This window comes from Scyliorhinus torazame, chromosome 10 (assembly GCF_047496885.1).
Source record: "Scyliorhinus torazame isolate Kashiwa2021f chromosome 10, sScyTor2.1, whole genome shotgun sequence".
In the NCBI taxonomy this organism is placed as follows: Eukaryota; Metazoa; Chordata; class Chondrichthyes; order Carcharhiniformes; family Scyliorhinidae; genus Scyliorhinus; species Scyliorhinus torazame.
The window spans coordinates 85,924,124-85,946,005 of record NC_092716.1 but is presented as its reverse complement, the minus strand read 5'-3'; the positions used below and the strand labels follow the sequence as shown (position 1 = coordinate 85,946,005).

Below are 21,882 nucleotides of genomic sequence, written 5' to 3'. Positions count from 1 at the left end.
AGTACATTAGATGGGTCGTTCTTTGTACAATGTGTGCAGGAGGGTTTCCTGACACAATATGTTGACAGGCCAACAAGAGGCGAGGCCACGTTGGATTTGGTTTTGGGTAATGAACCAGGCCAGGTGTTAGATTTGGAGGTAGGTGAGCACTTTGGGGACAGTGACCACAATTCGGTGACGTTTACGTTAGTGATGGAAAGGGATAAGTATACCCCGCAGGGCAAGAGTTATAGCTGGGGGAAGGGCAATTATGATGCCATTAGACATGACTTGGGAGGGGTAGGTTGGAGAAGTAGGCTGCAAGTGTTGGGCACACTGGATATGTGGAGCTTGTTCAAGGAACAACTACTGCGTGTTCTTGATAAGTACGTACCGGTCAGGCAGGGAGGGAGGCGTCGAGCGAGGGAACCGCGGTTTGCCAAAGTGGAATCTCTTGTTAAGAGGAAGAAGGAGGCCTATGTGAAGATGAGGTGTGAAGTTTCAGTTGGGGCGCTTGATAGTTACAAGGTAGCGGGGAAGGATCTAAAGAGAGAGCTAAGACGAGCAAGGAGGGGACATGAGAAGTATTTGGCAGGTAGGATCAAGGAAAACCCAAAAGCTTTCTATAGGTATGTCAGGAATAAAAGAATGACTAGGGTAAGAGTAGGGCCAGTCAAGGACAGGGATGGGAAGTTGTGTGTGGAGTCTGAAGAGATAGGCGAGATACTAAATGAATATTTTTCGTCCGTATTCACTCAGGAAAAAGAGAATGTTGTGGAGGAGAATGCTGAGACCCAGGCTATTGGAATAGATGGCATTGAGGTACGTAGGGAAGAGGTGTTGGCAATTCTGGACAGGCTGAAAATAGATAAGTCCCCGGGGCCCGATGGGATTTATCCTAGGATTCTCTGGGAAGCCAGGGAAGAGATTGCTGAGCCTTTGGCTTTGATTTTTATGTCATCATTGGCTACAGGAATAGTGCCAGAGGACTGGAGGATAGCAAATGTGGTTCCTTTGTTCAAGAAGGGGAGTAGAGACAACCCCGGCAACTATAGACCGGTGAACCTCACGTCTGTTGTGGGTAAAGTCTTGGAGAGGATTATAAGAGACAAGATTTATAATCATCTAGATAGGAATAATATGATGAGGGATAGTCAGCATGGCTTTGTGAAGGGTAGGTCATGCCTCACAAACCTTATCGAGTTCTTTGAGAAGGTGACTGAACAGGTAGACGAGGGTAGAGCAGTTGATGTGGTGTATATGGATTTCAGTAAAGCGTTTGATAAGGTTCCCCACGGTAGGCTATTGCAGAAAATACGGAGGCTGGGGATTGAGGGTGATTTAGAGATGTGGATCAGAAATTGGCTAGCTGAAAGAAGACAGAGGGTGGTGGTTGATGGGAAATGTTCAGAATGGAGTTCAGTTACAAGTGGAGTACCACAAGGATCTGTTCTGGGGCCGTTGCTGTTTGTCATTTTTATAAATGACCTAGAGGAGGGCGCAGAAGGGTGGGTGAGTAAATTTGCAGACGACACTAAAGTCGGTGGTGTTGTCGACAGTGCGGAAGGATGTTGCAGGTTACAGAGGGACATAGATAAGCTGCAGAGTAAGCTGAGAGGTGGCAAATGGAGTTTAATGTAGAGAAGTGTGAGGTGATTCACTTTGGAAGGAATAACAGGAATGCGGAATATTTGGCTCATGGTAAAGTTCTTGAAAGTGTGGATGAGCAGAGGGATCTCGGTGTCCATGTACATAGATCCCTGAAAGTTGCCATCCAGGTTGATAGGGTTGTGAAGAAGGCCTATGGAGTACTGGCCTTTATTGGTAGAGGGATTGAGTTCCGGAGTCAGGAGGTCATGTTGCAGCTGTACAAAACTCTGGTACGGCCGCATTTGGAGTATTGCGTACAGTTCTGGTCACCTCATTATAGGAAGGACGTGGAAGCTTTGGAACGGGTGCAGAGGAGATTTACCAGGATGTTGCCTGGTATGGAGGGAAAATCTTATGAGGAAAGGCTGATGGACTTGAGGTTGTTTTCGTTAGAGAGAAGAAGGTTAAGAGGAGACTTAATAGAGGCATACAAAATGATCAGGGGGTTAGATAGGGTGGACAGTGAGAGCCTTCTCCCGCGGATGCAAATGGCTAGCACGAGGGGACATAGCCTTAAACTGAGGGGTAATAGATATAGGACAGAGGTCAGAGGTAGGTTCTTTACACAAAGAGCGGTGAGGCCGTGGAATGCCCTACCTGCAACAGTAGTGAACTCGCCAACATTGAGGGCGTTTAAAAGTTTATTGGATAAGCATATGGATGATAATGGCATAGTGTAGAGGTTAGATGGCTTTTGTTTTTTTGCCTTCCCATGTCGGTGCAACATCGTGGGCCGAAGGGCCTGCACTGTATCGTTCTATGTTCTATTAAAATATCTTTAACATTACACAAGAAAACAGCTTACAATTACCCCTTAAACAATGCTAATCAAAACAGTGACACAAGTGACTCTTGTGCTCAATGCTAAAGAAATTATGGCAGCAGGTTGCTTTATTTCGCTGTAAAAGAATGAATGGGCTGCACGGTAGCACAGTGATTAGCACTGTTGCTTCACAGCGCCAGGGTCCCAGGTTCAATTCCCGGCTTGGGTCACGGTCTGTGCGGAGTCTGCATGTTCTCCGTGTGTCTTGTGTGGGTTTCCTCCGGGTGCTCCGGTTTCCTCCCACAAGTCCTGAAAGACGTGCTGTTAGGTAATTTGGACATTCTGAATTCTCCCTCAGTGTACCGGAACAGGCGATGGAATATGGTGACTAGGGGCGTTTCACAGTAACTGCATTGCAGTGTTAATGTAAGCCTACTTGTGACAATAAAGATTATAATACGCAACATTTTCACACCTAAATAATCCCACTTTTATTCTTGAGCAAGGATTAACTAGCTTTAAAAACTGCAATTTATACATCTTTGTCAGCACTTTAGTCTAGATAAGAGCTTTCCAAACCGTGGGTTGCAACCCCCAATAGGGAAGCAAGATAATATTTTGAGGCTGCGTACTCCAAAGCAGTAATGTCTACTGTGACCTAAAAGTAAAGTCACCATAGTCCCAGATGATCATAGGCTGCTTTCACTTTGAGGGGGAGAGCTGACTGGTGGTGATTTAACCGGAGGATCACCACACCTCAGGCAAGGGGCAACGTTGAGAATAACCTCAGCTGGTAGGGAATTGAACCCTTGCTGCTGACCTCACTCTGCATCACAAACCAGCTGCCTAGCCAACTGAACTAAACCGACCCCCATGAATTGTTCTCTGAAGCTTCATTACTGCTGCTGCTAAAACAAAAAAGTGTTAATTTCTTTGTAGAAATCCTTCCTTTTCATCAAATCACTTAACCTTCAATTCCTCTTTCCCCACGCCAATCAACACACCGCCCATGCCCCCGTGAAGAACGAAAGTCGTCATCCCTCCCACCCCCAATGTCCAGCGTTGAAGTATTTTCATGCCCGCTCAGCAGCTCTCGCAACCCTCAGAAGTTCACTCCGGGGTCACACAAAGACTGAGGCATTAAAATGTGGTCGCACCAGGACCAAGTTTGAGAACTACTGCTCTAGATTCTTAATTACCTGAAGGCAACGTACTGGCATGTTGCAAACCAAGAGTAGTTTCAATTTAAATGATGTGGAGATGCCGGCGTTGGACTGGGGTGAGCACAGTACAAAGTCTTACAACACCAGGTTAAAGTCCAACAGGTTTGTTTCGATGTCACTAGCTTTCGGAGCGCTGCTCCTTCCTCAGGTGAATGAGGTTCACCTGAGGAAGGAGCAGCGCTCCGAAAGCTAGTGACATCGAAACAAACCTGTTGGACTTTAACCTGGTTTCAATTTAAACCCAGTGCTCCACAGCAACTCCAGTCTGCACTATTCACCTGGATACCTGCTTTTAGGTTGACTTTTTAAACAGATTAACTGTTATTCCTTTTCACCATCATAGCCCATTAATACCCTAGATATGCAGAACAGGTCACTGTCCTACATGTAAAAAAAGCTCAAGTATATCCAGCTGTTGACCGAGTGCTCTGAAATTCAGCCATAGAATCAATCGTATAAATTCTCACAGTATTCATTAAACAATTGGGTAGCCCATCAGAAAGAAAACAAACTTGTCCTTCCAATTCAATGAGATGGCAAAACAAAAACCCAGAAGGTTGCATACAGGCTGACAACTTAACCATACTCTGCTCTCATCCCTTTAGTTCAAGTTATTTCAACCTGGTTGGTTTTCACACGCACAATAATTCCTTATAAGCAATCATCCTATTCTGGTCTGTAACCTAAACCCCAATCTTCCATAATGTAGACCACTTGGATAGAGGACAATTGTGGTAAAAATCTAATACTAAGTTCTAATTTACAAGAAATAACTTGAAACTTTGTCACAGTTAAGGGAAAAAATAGATTGGATTGTAAGCCAAAGCCCAATTCAGAAAGATGCTTTCACTTTCTTCTTAGTAACATAGGAGCAGGAGGAGGCTATTCAGCCCTTTGAACCCGCCCCATTATTCAATAACATCCTGGATGATCTAGCTGTGTCTCAACTCCCCTTGCCATCTGCCCCCACCTTCAACTCCCTTGTCTATCAAAAAGGTCTGTCTAATTTAGTCTCAGTGAACAACCCAACCTCGACTGCTTTCTAGGGAAGAAAGAAAATTCCACAATCATTTGAGAGAAAAAAATTGTCCTTATCTCAATCTTAAACAGTAGACCTTTCATTCTTAAATGGTGTCCCCTGCTTCTAGTCTCACCTACAAGTGGGAACATCCTCCCAGTATCTACCCTAACAAACCCCCTCAGGATCTTATAGGTTTCAATAATATCACCTCTCATTCTTCTAAGCTCCCAATAGGTATAGACATAACCTGCCCAACCTTTTCTCGTAAGATAAGCCCTTCATTCCAGGAATTAGTCTTCGGTCAATCAATGTTATACAGGAACAAATCAAATGTTGAACTTCTCTCATACACACTTTTCCATTCTTTAATCTTCGGGCCCATGCCTTACCTAAAGGTGTGTCAACCAAGATGGCATTGTAAAGTTCTGCTGGTGTCTGGGCAATATTCACTGCTTCCATCTGCTCAAAGCTGCCTAAGGGATGGCACTTTGGAACGAGTTCAGAAATGGACCGCTGGTGTAATGTTCCAGTAATCAGGAGAATTACATTGTCGATCATGTAGCTGTACCTGTATAAATAAAACTGTACATTAACAGCTTATACAGGGAGTTGGTGTTTAGTTTGAAGCTCCTGTTATATTTTTAAAGAACGGCATCATATTTTTGTAAAATCAGAATACAATCACTTGCACTTAAGATAGCTTGCCTTTAATTTAGCATATCGCAAAGCACTTCACCAGGCAAGAGAGAGGATTTGACACAGCAGAACATCAAACGCAAATGAGCTGGAAGAGTTGAGGAGAAGCTAGTGAAGATGGTAAATTGTGAACTTTTTGAGAAAGGGATGCAGCAAAGTGGATCATTTTTGAAGGAAATTCCGAATGCAAGAGCATTATTGTTGAAGGCTATGCCACTAACAGTGGAACCAAAGGGTTTGGAAATGACCAAGCTGGAACAGTAGAAAGGTTAGCCTGGACATAAAGTTGGAGGAGGTTTCCAAGGTGAAAACGGACAAAAGTTAGTGTAAGATATAGGCAGGACATTTCTCCATGAGCTGAAGTTTCTGGAAGTTGGAGCTGAAAGGCAAGCCTACTTTACTATTCCCCTTCAATCTGATACTTCAAAATGTCACAATACTTCAGGCAATTTTAATCCTGCAAATATTCCTAAAATGGTCCAATGGTGAAACTCTCCTTTCATCACTGCCATTTATACTAGACAGTATTCACGGTAACACAATGGTTAGCACTGTTGCTTCCCAGTGCCAGTGACCCAGGTTCGATTCCCGGCTTGGGTCACTGTCTGTGCGGAGTCTGCACGTTCTCCCCATGTCTGGGTGAGTTTCCTCCGGGTGCTCCAGTTTCCTCCCACAAGTCCCGAAAGACGTGCTGTTAGGTGAATTGGGCATTCTGAATTCTCCCTCTGTGTACCCGAGGCGCTGGAATGTGGCAACTAGGGGCTTTTCACAGTAACTTCATTGCAGTGTTAATGTAAGTCTACTTGTGACACGAATAAAGATTATTATAAATTAGCCAGAACTTCCAATCTCTGGAGAATTGTACACTAGAGATACCCCAGAATATATGCTGGGGGATCTCCCAGAACCCCCCACAAGGACTGCATTAGAATTGCTCAGAAGTTAAAACTTTCAACGAGCAACTACCCTGCACTGGAACCATCTGATCAGAGATTTTGGATGGTTCCGACTCTCTTTGCAGAGGTTACCCAGGAAAAGTCATAAAACTTTAAATAACTTCCAACTATGGGTAGCTACGGCACTGACCCCGCCAACCTCCTCATTGAATCCCCAACCCAACCCTGACAAACCCCACTTCAAGGGACTGGTTTAGCACAGGGCTAAATAGCTGGCTTTTAAAGCAGACCAAGACAGGCCAGCAGTGCGGTTCAATTCCCGTACCAGCCTCCCCGAACAGGCGCCGGAATGTAGAGACTAGGGGCTTTTCACAGTAACTTCATTTGAAGCCTACTTGTGACAATAAGTGATTTTCATTTCAACTAATCCCCCCCAACTTCCACCTCCCCTCCGACCACCCTCCTAACCCCCTGCAGCCCTCCACTACCCCTCCTAATCCCCTGCAGCCCTCCACTACGCCTCCGACCACCCTCCTAACCCACTGCAGCCCTCCACTACCCCTCCGACCGCCCTCCTAACCGCCTGCAGCCCTCCACTACCCCTCCGACCACCCTCCTAACCCCCTGCAGCCCTCTTACTACCCCCCCCCCCCCAACCCCCTGCAGCCCTCCACAAACTCCCAGCCTCCCAGGAAACCCCTAATTCACCATCCAACCACCTCCTGACCCATCCCATCAATCTCCAACATCCCTACCCTCCCTCACCACCCAACCACCACTCCACTGCAATCCTATTTACTTACCTTATACACTGATCCTTTCCCTATTTCTGAAAGCACATGTAAACACAGGGACTATGCCTCAATATGGATTTACTTCCCCGACATTGCTGCCCTACACTGGAAGGCCTCAGGTTCCAGGTACATTTCTCACCAGGCCCGAGTCAGGAGGTCAGGCAGAAAATGTGCAGCTTCCGACTTGGAGGAGTTTTAAAAAAAGCGGAGTTGCAATCCGACCGCAATTTCCAGACCTTGGAGGTGGTGACGCAATATTTGCTTTTAAAAATGTATTCTTACTCATGGTGCAAAAAAGACTTATTTGCTGACTGGCATTTCAATTTACAATTCTTGTTTGAATTAGAATATCAACAAGCAGAATTAGAAGCTTGGATTATCAAGTACCAAATTTTGCTTTTGAAGTGGGCTGCAAAGTCTTGGGAGCATTTTACACGAGTAATTTTAGGACTGCATCACCCAAAATACTGTGACAGGGTCTTCTGGTATCTAAAACACCACAATAGATCTTGCATTTCTATAGCACCTCATGACATCTTCAGGATGTTCCAAAGCATTTTGTGTCCAATTAATTACTTTTGAAATGTTCACCACTGTTATGTAGGTAAACAAGAGTCATAATCCCAAAAATTAAATGCGTGGAATATGCAGTCAATCTGTTTTTGGTGGAGTTGGTTGAGGAAAGAATGCTGGCCAAGACAACTAGGTAAGTATGATATAAATACTGTCCCGAAAGACCGTATTTGCTCTCCAATATTACATTGCCCCTACTCATACAACCTTTTACTCACGTGATGAAATCAAGGAAGCAGCCCAGTGGTTCGTACGCATGGTTCCTCATATGCCTAAACTCGACCACCATCTTCTCCTTCAACTTGTCATCTATCACTGACACAGTGAGTGGGGAGGCCTCATTCGCCAGGAAATTGCCATAGTCTGTGCTCTGGAGATGAAGCTTCAGATCTGGAAGATATAACTTAGATGTAAGCATAATGAACTGCCAAATATTCCCCCCCCCCCCCCCCCGAGAAAAAGCTTCTCAACCCCATCAAAATGAGGATTATCACAAAAGGACAGAAAATAAATTTCTGGCCAAGAATTTAGAGCACCCTTTTGTACATTCCTTCCCTGCAGTTTATCTTCTTTTTAATTTATTAATTCACAGGACAAGGGCAACACTAAAAAGGCCAACATTAATTGCCCAACCATTGTTGCCCTCAAGAAAGTAAAGAGTTATATCCCTGAACTGCTGCAGTCCCATATGGTAAAACTACTCACACAGTGCTGCTAGGTAGGGAGTTTGAGGAATTTGACACAGCAACGAAAGAATGATGTTGCATTTCTAAACTGGGATGGTGTGTCACTTAGGTGATGTTCCTGTCTGCCTCCAGTCTTTCCCCTAAATGGTAGAGATTGCAAACTTGGGATTTGCTGTTTGAAGAAGACTGGACAAGTTGTCCCAATGCAAGCTGCAGATGTTACACACAACATCAATCTATACTTCACACAGATCATTAATCAGGACAGATTTTCATTCCAGCATTCTCGGCTGAATTCAGACTCAAGGAAGGGAATTGCATAGGATTAACGGCACAAACAGACCATTCGGCCCAACCAACCTCTGTTGGGTGTTTATGCTCCATTCGAATCTTCATCTATCTTTCCTCCTCTAAATCAACCATCATAACCATCAACTCCCTTCTGCCTTACATGCCTGTCTAGTTTCCCCTTAAATGTATCTATACTGTTACTTTCACTCCCTGTGCTAGCTAATTGCCCATTCTCGCCACTCTTCAGATGAAGAAGTTTCTTCTGAATTCCCTGTCGGATTTTTCCCTGATTATTATTATAGTCTCTTGTTGTGCTCTGTCCAGAAGAGGTAACATAGTCTGGGCAGTATTTTCTGTTCTCCCAGAGGTGGTTTCTGAGGCAGTGGGGGGGGGGGGGGGACGTAAAATTGAATGGGCGAGATTCCCCCGGGAAGCTGACCACACTCACCCAGGGGCAATTTTACGCGTAGCCACGGAACCTGCCCATTCACCCTTTAAGGCAAGTGTCCGCTTAAGGGCTTTATTCCACCTAGCCCCAATCACTAGGCTGGCGGGAACAGGTAGGATGGGATAGCGGCATTTAAACTTGTTCCCCATTCTGGATGGGGTGGGGGCGGGGGGAGTGGTCAAGAAAGAGGGAGAAGAGGGGGGGGAGGCGAGGAAGTGGGGGAGCAGCAGCTGAGGCAAGGGGGGGAACGACAACCGAGAAACCGATTAAAGTCTAAACAATGTGACCAAAAACTTATTTCTCCACGAGCTGTTCAGGAAATTTCATCATGACATGCAGAGGATCCCAGCCCCACTATAAGACTAAGCCAAATCATTTGAATATAGCACAATCCATACAACATGGGGCATTATACATACTTCTAACCATGGTGGTCTCAGTCATTTGATTCATTGGGCAACTCTACCAGCCCAGTAAACAACAGAACAATGGAAAGCCCAGCAAGTTATCACCTGAATGCTAAAATAAGCAAGATACTGCAGATGCTGGATTCTGAAACAAGAACAAAGGATATTGGAAAAGCTCAACAGCGTCTGTAGAGAGAGAAAGAGTTAACTTTCAAGACAGTTTGGCTCTTCATCAGAACAAAAGTGAGGAATGTGTTCGATACTAAACTGTAGCTGCTAATCTCTCCCAGCTACAGTTTAATATCTAACACATTTCTCCCTCACTTTCGTTCTGAAGAAGAGCCAAACAGACTCACATTTGTTTTCTCCCCCTACAGATGCTACCAGACCTGCTGAGTTTTCCCAGCATCCTCTGTCCTCTGCTCTTCAATCATCGGAGAAGCATTGTGTGTTTAGTACAAGCAAAGTGCAAGAAAATTAAATGAATTTTCAACTGGACTTCCAAGATTGCAAGTTATAGCAAGAAGCCATTTATCCAGAACTTTCATCTGAAATCCTGGGGCATGCAGGTAGCTGAGGAATTAGTAATCAAATAATCAATGTTAACGCTGCAATACTTGGACACAGGTCAACACAAGATAATAAATAAAACAATACGGTTGGCATTTTTATTTTACTCAGTGTAACTTAATACTGGAGTTCATCTGGATAAGGGAACTTCTATACAATTAACATTAGACAGAGGTAGGTGTTGCTTACATCAGGTTTAAAGAAACTACAGAATTTGAAAATCAAATTAGAAAATGTAACTGGAGTTTTGGTTATATGAAGCGTTCTGACAAAAATGGCTAATCATTGCAATCAAGTCACATACGAATGTAAAAGAAACAGCGACTTATAACTTATCTTTTGAGACTACTTTGCTGTAGTCAGGAATCCTAAAAGAGAAACACGAAAAGTGAATGCTCAAATTTAAAAAGTGTGCACTGTGGTTTTAGCAATCTTTTGAGTTTTACTGTAACTCATTCAGCTGGTAGAACATGGCTTTGAACATAAAGAAATGTGTTAACTACTGGCGCCTGGAGTCATACAAAACAGAGTTTTCCCATGAAGTCAGGAGGTGCTTTTGGGGGGAGCGGGGGAGATCATCTGATGGTGTAGTACGGAACAAATCATTCACCCAGTTATTTCAACAATACAAGTACTTTAACTTCCTCACAGGAAAAGGGGTCCGTGATGTCTTCAAGTCAGCTAACCCCACTGAGGTTAAACAAATGTTTCGTAATACCAATGGCAAGATGTAGTGTTCCAATTTCAAACCATATGCGATTACATAATAGAGCATATTTGCAATCATTAACCAGGATTGAACTTATTTTCACTGGTCTTTCAGTTCCACTGGACCTTAATGAACTCAGGCATTGCCCTGCAATTAATTGAAGACATTTATGTTTCAGTACACACTACCACAATTGACATCCTGGTCAAACAGTGTGGGTCACATTTCATTTTTATAACCGTTTTAGTTAAAGATTCACAGGAAAACTTCCAGGCTTTGCAGAGAAGATCCACAAAGCTGATTCACAGCAGAGGGTTGTTGTAAAGAAAGGTTCCTAAAACTCACTTCAGCCTTGAAAGAGGATGATAGGCAGGGGGATGATGGTATGGTACTAATCAGAATCAACAGGGTGATCGAGAGCAGTGTTTTTCAAACTTTTTTTCCGGGGACCCATTTTTACCAACCGGCCAACCTTCGGGACCCAACCCGGCCGATCTTCGTGACCCACCATTTTCTCTTACCTTGTTTGCTGCTGACAAAATGGAGGAATCGCAATCGCGCCCAAAGCATGTGATGTCAATGTTCGGGGGGGGGGGGGGGGGGGGGGGGGGCGTGACCTGCTCTCAGCCTTCCTTTAGGCAGGAACATTACATATAATTTTTTTTAAAAAATCTTCTGCGTCTCTAATTTCACTAATTCGCGGGTAACAGCCGCAGCAGCCGTTTTTTTTTTTACAAGTTCGGGGGGGTTAGTTGATAAAATTTTAGAGGAAAAAAAATGTAGAAAGTGAAAATATTTTCATTCTCTAGAAATTGGAGGTTCACCACATTTCACCTAAACATTACAATTAAAAATGTAGAAAAATAAGACACTTAAAAATCAATTAATTGATAAAGCTTCTAAATACGACCTTCAAGCACTTTGTTTTGGAATGTTTAAAAATTAAGATTAAAAAAGTTGACATCTCTTGGTTGAAGTTACAGCTGCGGTGAAACCATCATTGGATCACTCACCATTCTGGGAGTAAGAGACTTCCACTTCATCAGTATCAAAGTTCACAAAGCAACCAATCACATCATTCTCCCCAAATCTTTTGCAGCCGGCTTTTAACAATGCCGGCTGAGAACAGCCTTCAAATCGGCTGCGACCAGATTTTTTAAAATGCGGCCGCACTGCGCATGTGTGCCCGCTCATCGGTGCACATGCGCAAAACTCTGCGCATTCGCACCGATGAGCGGGCACCCATGTGTAGTGCGGCCATATTTTTTTTATATGTTCGTGGACATTTTGAAGGCCGCTTGCAGCCGGCATTATTCAAAGCTGGCCGCTGCGGCTGTTGCGCGCGGACTTGCGCAATCAGGAGCGCCGTGACGGAGCGAGTCACGCCCCCGACTTTGACAATGCCTGATCTAGAGTACATTCAATCAACTGCACATGCAGGAGAGGGAGGTAAACAATTATTGCTGCCACAGTATCAACCAAGTCAATAGTGAAGTCCAGAAAGCCAAGGACACAGTCGGGAATTTCACGAATACTGGGGAGCCCACAGCAAGAACACGACTGGAGATTTTCAGTGATCGTGCTGGACTTCTGTCTGCAATGCTTAAATTGTCTCCCCCTTTCCTCATGTAGTTTCTGCTTTCCCCCTCACCGTTAGCTCATTTCCATATTCACCAGATTAACTAATGTACAATTATTTAACAAAGGGCCACACAAATAGAACAGAAACTTCCAATTTGGCTGGTGAACAAATTTGCTTTTATCCTACTGGCACCTTACTGAAACCAGGACCTCAGCAACACAGCCTCAAATCCGGGTGGGTGGGTCGCACGGGAGGGGCGTTGTGGTCAGTCAGGGAGGGGGGTCCCGGGCGCAGCTCCCCTGGGGGCTGTTCCATGCAAATCTGAATCTGGATATTTAAATAGTTACTCTGGATATCGAAGTGATTTTCCCCCCTCTCACGCTTTCACAATAACTATCAGGGTAAAACTGGCAGAACCATCCGAAGTTAGTCATTTAAATTGTTTCTGTTGGATGGTTCCCAGCCCAGTGTAATTGTTCAGAGGAAGTTACACATCTGGGCTATTGCAGGGCAAGCTCTTACCTGGAAACTTCCGAGAGCAATTCCCAAGCGCATCATTGGGGTGATGTGTTGGGTGCTCTGGATCCGTGGAACACATACAGGCCACCAACACTTAAAATAGTGCAACACTATTTTATTAAGTTAGAAACTGTTGAACATACTTTACTGTGGGTTGACACAATGTTAGATTAAACTAAAGACCTATGCCTGTCCGAACCAGTCTATGCACTCAGCACATGGTGAGGACCTGTGCTGTAAGCTGTAAGCTCTGTCCTTGTAGGAGGCTGCATCCCGAATGAGCGGGAACTCTGATGCCCCCTGTCTTTATTGTGCGTGTGCTCTAACTGGTGATTGGCTGTGGTGATGTGTGTGTTGATTAGTCTTGCTGTGTCCGTCAGTGTGTGTGTATCTGCACCATGATATACTGGTGTATATCATGACAAGGGGTACCCCCTAAATGCGACACCGGGGAACCAGGAAACCAGGAAGTTCTGGGTCATTGTGTAATTGTTTTCAGTTTCCATCACCAATCACAAATCTTGATCGTATTTACAATGTTACCAACAAGCATTCTGTAAACAGGGTAATCACCAGATTAAGACGGGGAAGTGCGTTCTTATGCTAGTTGGGTCACTGGACTGAGCTTCACATCAAGAGATCAACCAGAGTGCAATAGTTAGTCTGGACCACTGAAAACATCAAGTGGGTCTTGTCTCTCTCTCAGTCCCTTGTTTTTCCCTCCCATATTTAAACTAAGGACTGCTGCTATATACAGCAATTCCACAGTGTCAAACACACAGGCAAGTACAAGTCTCCATTTTGCTGCTAAGTGTTAATTACTTTTAAGTCTGATTCCAGAAGCCAGCTGCTTACATAGTTGCTAACATATGTGGCTCTTTTATTTCAGCAACAGACTTAAAAGGTCCATTTTTCTTCTGCACAAAGTTCATTACTGCTTAATTCGCTGGATAAATCATAAGATCAATTAATACAAATAAGAGTTGAGTGAGAACACCATTTTTTCTGATTACATCTGCACGATGCACCTTGGATTGTTTATCCAAATTAAAATGTGCGACACCAATGCAACATATTGTTGTTCTGGACTTGCTCATACAGCTATTAATTTACTCTTATTTGTAATGTCAATTCTATCAAGGGAATATAGAAACTATCTTCAAAGTTGCCCTCAATATTGCAGCCACTGCAGAAATAACAACACGGTAAGATAAAAAGCATTAGAAAAGGAGAATTATTTTTAAAAAAATTTTAGAGTACCCAATTCGTTTTTTCCAATTAAGGGGCAATTTAGCGTGGCCAATCCACCTACCCTGCACATCATTGCGTTGTGGGCGTGAAACCCACGTAAACACGGGGAGGATGTGCAAACTCCACACGGACAGTGATCCTGAGCCGGGATCGAACCAGGGACCTCGGCGCCATGAGGCAGCAGGGCTAACCCACTGTGCCAAGAAATATTAATTTAAAAGTACACACTGGCATTTAATTGTGCTCTGGGCCGGGAACCCATTTTGGACTTTTACAACTTTTGAATACCTAAACACTACTGTTTCTTTCAGAAAATATTTTATTGAAGGATTTGTCATTTTCACAGTTTAATACATTAACATTTCTTAAACAACCGCGCGGGATAAACACTACAGTTTAGGCCACCAATTTCCCCATCTTCTTTCAGCCCAAGAAACTAGAATTTTACTGAAGGTTTTTTATTTGTTAACAGGAAATGGGTGTCACTGGCCCGGCCAGTATTTATTTCCCATCTCTAATAGCCCTCGAGAAGGTGGTGGTGAGCTACCAGCTTGAACTGCTGCAGTCCATGTGGTGTAGGTAGATCCATGGTGCCATTAGGGAGGGAATGCCAGGATTTTAACCCAGCAATTGGATTTCCTTTTTTTGAAGATGGTCATGGCCTGGTAATTGTGTGGCCCAAATGTTAATTGCCACCTACCAGCCCAAGCCTGAATGTTGCTAGGTTTTGCTGCATACATACAGGTACAGACTGCATCACGATCTGAGGAGTCACGAATGGTACTGAACATTGTGCAAACATCAAAAAACATCCTCACTCTAATCTTACAATGGTGAGACGGTAATTGATGAAGCAGCTGATGATGGTTAGGCATTGGATAATACCCTGAAACTCTTGCAGTCAATGTCCTGGAACTGAGATGACTGACCTTCCTTCATGCTTGGTGTGACTCCAGCTAGTGGAGAGTTCCCCCCATGATTCCCATTGACTCCAGTTTTGCTAGGGCTCCCTTAATGCCACATTCAGTCAAATGCTGCTTTGATGCAAAGGGCAGTCAACACACCTCAAGTTCAGTTCTTTTGTCCATGTTTGAACTAGTACAGTTGAGGTCAGAAGTGGAGTCACCCTGGTGTCAGTGAGCAGGGAATTTCTGAGTAAATGCCATTTGATAGCACTGTCGACATCGCTTTCCATCGCTTTGTTGATCGAGAGTATATTGGCAGGGCGGTAATGGGCTGGGTTAGATTTGTCCTGCTTTTGGAGGACAGGACATCCCTGGGCAGTTTGCCACATTCTCCTTGCAGTACTGTTTTGGAACACAATTAATAAAATGCCAAACTTTCAAACTCAAGTCAATCTGTCATCAATCCCAAGAACTGTCAATCATGTACAAAGTTTACATGGATAAAATATCATGCCTTCATTAGTCATGCATTATAAGTTTACAACACATCCATAGATTCTAGAAATGGTGTGCGCCAAGGGATAGGAAACTTTTTTTTTTTAAAAAACAGCTTTCCGCACATCTGGATACCATTTTCATTAGAAATGCATACCTTTCCTTCAGAGGATTCCAGTTTGGTTTCGATCACGTATTTGACAGGAGAATATTAAACATGGGGAACAGCGTGTTCTTAACACTTGTGTAAGCGCCGAATTTGCAGGATTTAATTTTGTAATTTTCCTGGAGAACCAGTCAAATAGAATGAATCATAAATGATATCTAGCAAAATCCTGGCTTCATAACTCCCAGGATAATAAATAAATAAAAATCACATTTAGGACACAGTGAATTACTATTTTCCATTTTCTAACAGCCGTTAATCCATTTGAAATGTAGACTGGCTTTCAATCATTTCAGTATTGACAAGCAACTATCTATTTACAATGCAAGCAGCACAAAGTCACCCAAGATGTAACGTATTGGCAGTAAATCAGATTTAATATACTGGTCGAAAAACAGTTTTCAACAGTTATTCCAGCAAGAAATGCCTCTTAGAACTGAGATCAATTTTTTTGTTGTACCCCATGGTCACAAGGATACTATAAAAAGATTGTTGTGCATTTTTAAAAAAGCACTTTTCATGACCACTGGATATCTCAAGCGCCATGAAATACTTCTGAAGTCACCATTGCAATACAGGAAATTGGGCAGCCATTTTGCTCACATCAAAGTGCCACAAACAAGTGACCAGAAAATCTGTTTTTGTGATGTTGATTGGCAGATAAATATTGACCAGGACACCAAGGATAGCCCCCTTGTTCCTCTTTACAGTGATATGGAATGTTTTATATTGAACAAGCACATAGAACATAGAAAATACAGCACAGAACAGGCCCTTCGGCCCACGATGTTGTGCCGAACCTTTGTCCTAGATTAATCATAGATTATCATTGAATTTACAATGCAGAAGGAGGCCATTCGGCCCTTTGAGTCTGCACCAGCTCTTGGAAAGAGCACCCTACCCAAACTCAACACCTCCACCCAACACCAAGGGCAATTTGGACATTAAGGGCAATTTATCATTGGCCAATTCACCTAACCCGCACATCTTTGGACTGTGGGAGGAAACCGGAGCACCCGGAGGAAACCCACGCAGACACGGGGAGGACGTGCAGACTCCGCACAGACAATGACCCAAGCCGGAATCGAACCTGGGACCATGGATCTGTGAAGCAATTGTGCTATCCACAATGCTACCGTGCTGCCCTTAAGAACAAATAAATCTGCACTATATCATTTTCCCGTAATCCATGTACCTATCCAACAGCTGCTTGAAGGTCCCTAATGTTTCCGACTCAACTACTTCCACAGGCAGTGCATTCCATGCCCCCACTACTCTCTGGGTAAAGAACCTACCTCTGATATCACATGCAGCCTCCATTTAACATCCCTTCTGAAAGACAGTGCAGCACATCCTCAGTCCTACCTTGGACTATTAGCTTGAATTTGCACTCAAAGTGGGACTTGAACCCAGAACCTTGCGATTTAAGAGTGCTGCTACAGCTGACAAATATACTGAAATCAATTATTGTGGTGCTAGACAATGGACCCACAATGGTTCACAACAGAATCAGGCACTCAACAAATGCCATCGGAGTACTTTTGTTGGGCATAAATAAAAGAGAAGTTTTAGAAGAAAATGAAAATTGATGTTTTCAAAACTGTCACTGGCTTCCAGTGCATACTGCTTCTAGATAATGAAACCAAAAAAAATCGCCACAAAGGTCACAAGAAATGACCCGAATAAGAAATAATACAAAAATGTGAAATCGAACTAGAAATAAAGTTTCAGTTTAAAGTTTAACATTCAGAATGTTTTCAATCTTGGGGGAATGTGGGGGGGGGGGGGGGGGTGAGAGAAATCTTCTCAAGAAAAGTTTCATATTATAAGTATTTTGCAGAGATTTAATGCTTTCCAAGTGTTCCCATTATTGGCTCATTCAACCAAGCTATGGACAACGAAAACCCTTAATGGTGATCCTCACACCAAGGAAAGGAGGTATAGTTCAGAAAGTCAAGTTCAGAGTTGATCCATATCGAGGGCTTTCCTGCATTCAAAAAAATGGTAGATAATGCTATCTGCAATTCAAAGAGAGCATGTACACAAATCTGAGCCAAGAAAAAGCAACAATGAAAGGCAACAAAAACTATGGCTACTGTCATGACACCCTGGGGCTAGCGTACAGTCAATTCCAGCCCCACTTCACCCTGAGTAGCAACACAAGTCACACACTCCCCACACCATAGAGGAAACGGTGGTGGAGAGGGAAGGAAAATGGTAACGTAAAAAGGATAAACCATCTCCGATGCACCATGATGGCTTTCAGTTGAGTACTTTCAGAAATTCAAGATTTTGCTTTGATGCTTCTTCCTTCTAAGCTTGAGGGGGATTTCTCCAGTGATCCTGTCGACTCTTTTTTGCAGATTCAGGATCATTTAAACTATATATAAAATATATGCCAGGCATTCGCTGAGTCACTGATTTTAGAACCAAAGCAGAACGCGGGGGGGGGGGGGCAGAGCGCGGGGGGGGGGGGCAGAGCGCGGGGGGGGGCAGAGCGCGGGGGGGGGGCAGAGCGCGGGGGGGGGGCAGAGCGCGGGGGGGGGGCAGAGCGCGGGGGGGGGCAGAGCGATGGGGGGGGCAGAGCGATGGGGGGGGCAGAGCGATGGGGGGGGCAGAGCGATGGGGGGGGCAGAGCGATGGGGGGGCAGAGCGATGGGGGGGCAGAGCGATGGGGGGGCAGAGCGATGGGGGGGCAGAGCGATGGGGGGCAGAGCGATGGGGGGGCAGAGCGATGGGGGGGCAGAGCGATGGGGGGGCAGAGCGATGGGGGGGGCAGAGCGATGGGGGGGCAGAGCGATGGGGGGGCAGAGCGATGGGGGGGCAGAGCGATGGGGGGGCAGAGCGATGGGGGGCAGAGCGATGGGAGGGCAGAGCGATGGGGGGGCAGAGCGATGGGGGGGCAGAGCGATGGGGGGGCAGAGCGATGGGGGGGCAGAGCGATGGGGGGGCAGAGCGATGGGGGGGCAGAGCGATGGGGGGCAGAGCGATGGGGGGGCAGAGCGATGGGGGGGCAGAGCGATGGGGGGGCAGAGCGATGGGGGGGCAGAGCGATGGGGGGGCAGAGCGATGGGGGGGCAGAGCGATGGGGGGGCAGAGCGATGGGGGGGCAGAGCGATGGGGGGGCAGAGCGATGGGGGGGCAGAGCGATGGGGGGGCAGAGCGATGGGGGGGCAGAGCGATGGGGGGGCAGAGCGATGGGGGGGCAGAGCGATGGGGGGGCAGAGCGATGGGGGGGCAGAGCGATGGGGGGGCAGAGCGATGGGGGGGCAGAGCGATGGGGGGGCAGAGCGATGGGGGGGCAGAGCGATGGGGGGGGCAGAGCGATGGGGGGGGCAGAGCGATGGGGGGGGGCAGAGCGATGGGGGGGGCAGAGCGATGGGGGGGCAGAGCGATGGGGGGGCAGAGCGATGGGGGGGCAGAGCGATGGGGGGGCAGAGCGATGGGGGGGCAGAGCGATGGGGGGGCAGAGCGATGGGGGGGCAGAGCGATGGGGGGGCAGAGCGATGGGGGGGCAGAGCGATGGGGGGGCAGAGCGATGGGGGGGCAGAGCGATGGGGGGGCAGAGCGATGGGGGGGCAGAGCGATGGGGGGGCAGAGCGATGGGGGGGCAGAGCGATGGGGGGGCAGAGCGATGGGGGGGCAGAGCGATGGGGGGGCAGAGCGATGGGGGGGCAGAGCGATGGGGGGGCAGAGCGATGGGGGGGCAGAGCGATGGGGGGGCAGAGCGATGGGGGGGCAGAGCGATGGGGGGGCAGAGCGATGGGGGGGCAGAGCGATGGGGGGGCAGAGCGATGGGGGGGCAGAGCGATGGGGGGGCAGAGCGATGGGGGGGCAGAGCGATGGGGGGGCAGAGCGATGGGGGGGCAGAGCGATGGGGGGGCAGAGCGATGGGGGGGCAGAGCGATGGGGGGGCAGAGCGATGGGGGGGCAGAGCGATGGGGGGGCAGAGCGATGGGGGGGCAGAGCGATGGGGGGGCAGAGCGATGGGGGGGCAGAGCGATGGGGGGGCAGAGCGATGGGGGGGCAGAGCGATGGGGGGGCAGAGCGATGGGGGGGCAGAGCGATGGGGGGGCAGAGCGATGGGGGGCAGAGCGATGGGGGGCAGAGCGATGGGGGGCAGAGCGATGGGGGGCAGAGCGATGGGGGGCAGAGCGATGGGGGGCAGAGCGATGGGGGGCAGAGCGATGGGGGGCAGAGCGATGGGGGGGCAGAGCGATGGGGGGGCAGAGCGATGGGGGGGCAGAGCGATGGGGGGGCAGAGCGATGGGGGGGCAGAGCGATGGGGGGGCAGAGCGATGGGGGGCAGAGCGATGGGGGGGCTAGAATTGTAAAATGGGCAAGATGAACCCATGTACACAAAAAGGGGTTTGCAAAAAGGATATTGCATTATTGCACATTTAGCAATATGTAGGCAGATGATTTGAGATACTTTGAAGGCTACTCTCAATGATTTCTTTTAGAGTTTAGATGCAACCTTATGACTAATTGTCTACTTATAGTTTTGTTAAAAGAAAACCAGTGAGGGGAAAAGAAAGTTGCATTTGTACCAAGTCTTTCACATGTTCAGACTGCCGCAAAGCACTTTTCAGCTAATTAACCAGAGAATTCCTACAATGTAAAAGGAGGCCATTCAGCCCATCAAATTCTGCACTGTACCCAGGCCCACTCCCCTCACCCACCTAACCTGCCCATCTTTGGACAGTAAGGGGCAATTTAGCATGGCCAATCCACGTAACCTGCACATCTTTGGAGTGCAGTCACTTCTATAGGAATGCAACATCAAAGTTATATAAAGGTCCCACAAATTGCAGTGTGTACCTGACTACAGATTTGATTTTACTTTAATGATGGTAATTGAGGGTATGGCTGCGACACTGGAGAAAAAACCCAGCTCTTTTTATTAAATAGCTCCACCGGATCTTTTACGTCCACCTGAGACAAGACCTTGATTTAGTGTCTCAATCGCAAGCTCCCTAGGTACTGCTTTGAATTGTCCCCAAGCCTCTGGAGTGGTGCTTAAACTTTGATGTAATAGAGGTACTACTGAGCCATGTCTGACACTAGGAGAATTAATATTAATGCAACACTACATCCTCGTTGTTCTGGTAATAAGCATCGGTATACAAGCAATTTGTTCTAGTGCGTGGAACATACTTTAATCGATCAATACTCATTTGTATTTGACTTTAACTGGACTGAGCTGCAGCATTCCTGCCCTCTGGAGGAGGAATATTGTCTTTACAATGACTGGAAAACACGGCATGAAACTCCAGTGACAATGAGATAACGCATTACTTCCACTGTGAATACAATACTGCCTTCCAGAACTGGGTTTAACAGAGAAATATCATGTTTCATACATTAGAAGTGTTTAATAGTTCTACTGGAATTCTTAGAAAGCTAGAATATTACTGCATTTGCATGGTATCTCATTACATCTCAGTTCTTCGCAATTACATATTGGTCTACAGTCTTCAGATCAACAAATGCAGTGCCAGTCTGCACACAATCTGGGACGAAATGTCTTCAGGACCCAAACAGTGCTGACTGAGGGAGGAATGGTAGCCAAGAATTAGAAATATTTTTTGGTTGCGGATCCAGTGACGGGATCTTGACTATTGGGCAGCACAGTAGCACAAGTGGATATCATGTGGCTTCACAGAGCCAGGGTCCCAGGTTCGATTCCCAGCTTGGGTCACTGTCTGTGTGGAGTCTGCACATTCTCCCAGTGTCTGCGTGGGTTTCCTCCGGGCGCTCCGGTTTCCTCCCACAGTCCAAAGATGTGTGGGTTAAGTGGATTGGCCATGCTAAATTGCCCTGAGTATCCAAAAAGGTTAATTGGGGGTTCCTGGGTTACGGGGATAGGGTAGATATGTGGGCTTGAGTAGGGTGCTCTTGGTAAGGGGCGGTGCAGACTCGATGGGCCGAATGACTTCCTTCGGCACTGTAAATTCTATGGCTATTCACTCGAGGTGGCGATTGGGATATTGCTTTATTAGTTTAAGAAGATTGCCATAGTTTCTGCATTTGAGGCTCAGTGCCAATTCAGATCCTTTTTGCTCCAAGCTAAGGTTTCAATCACTCTTCACTATTCACAGGGGCATAGCAGAGGTTACTGTCATTTTCAGCATCGTTGCTTTCAGAATCACATGAAGATGGGATCCAGCTGGATTTGAAATGTAACACAAAAATCTTGAAACACTGATCCATTTAACTTTGATAGGGACAGACTATTTATTACAGCTAAACATGGAC

General features: G+C 46.2%; 1 protein-coding gene across 1 annotated transcript in view; it reads right to left on the bottom strand.

Annotated features, from left to right (window-relative positions):
- atp6v0d1 (ATPase H+ transporting V0 subunit d1) overlaps positions 1-21,882 on the bottom strand; it is a 69,249-nt gene that overhangs the window by 13,904 nt on the left and 33,463 nt on the right. The window contains exons 2-3 of the mRNA XM_072518367.1: positions 7,814-7,985; positions 5,026-5,204 (exon numbers count right to left, since the gene is read on the bottom strand). Coding sequence (XP_072374468.1) covers positions 5,026-5,204; positions 7,814-7,985 — 351 coding nt within the window. The remainder of the gene's footprint in view (positions 1-5,025; positions 5,205-7,813; positions 7,986-21,882) is intronic.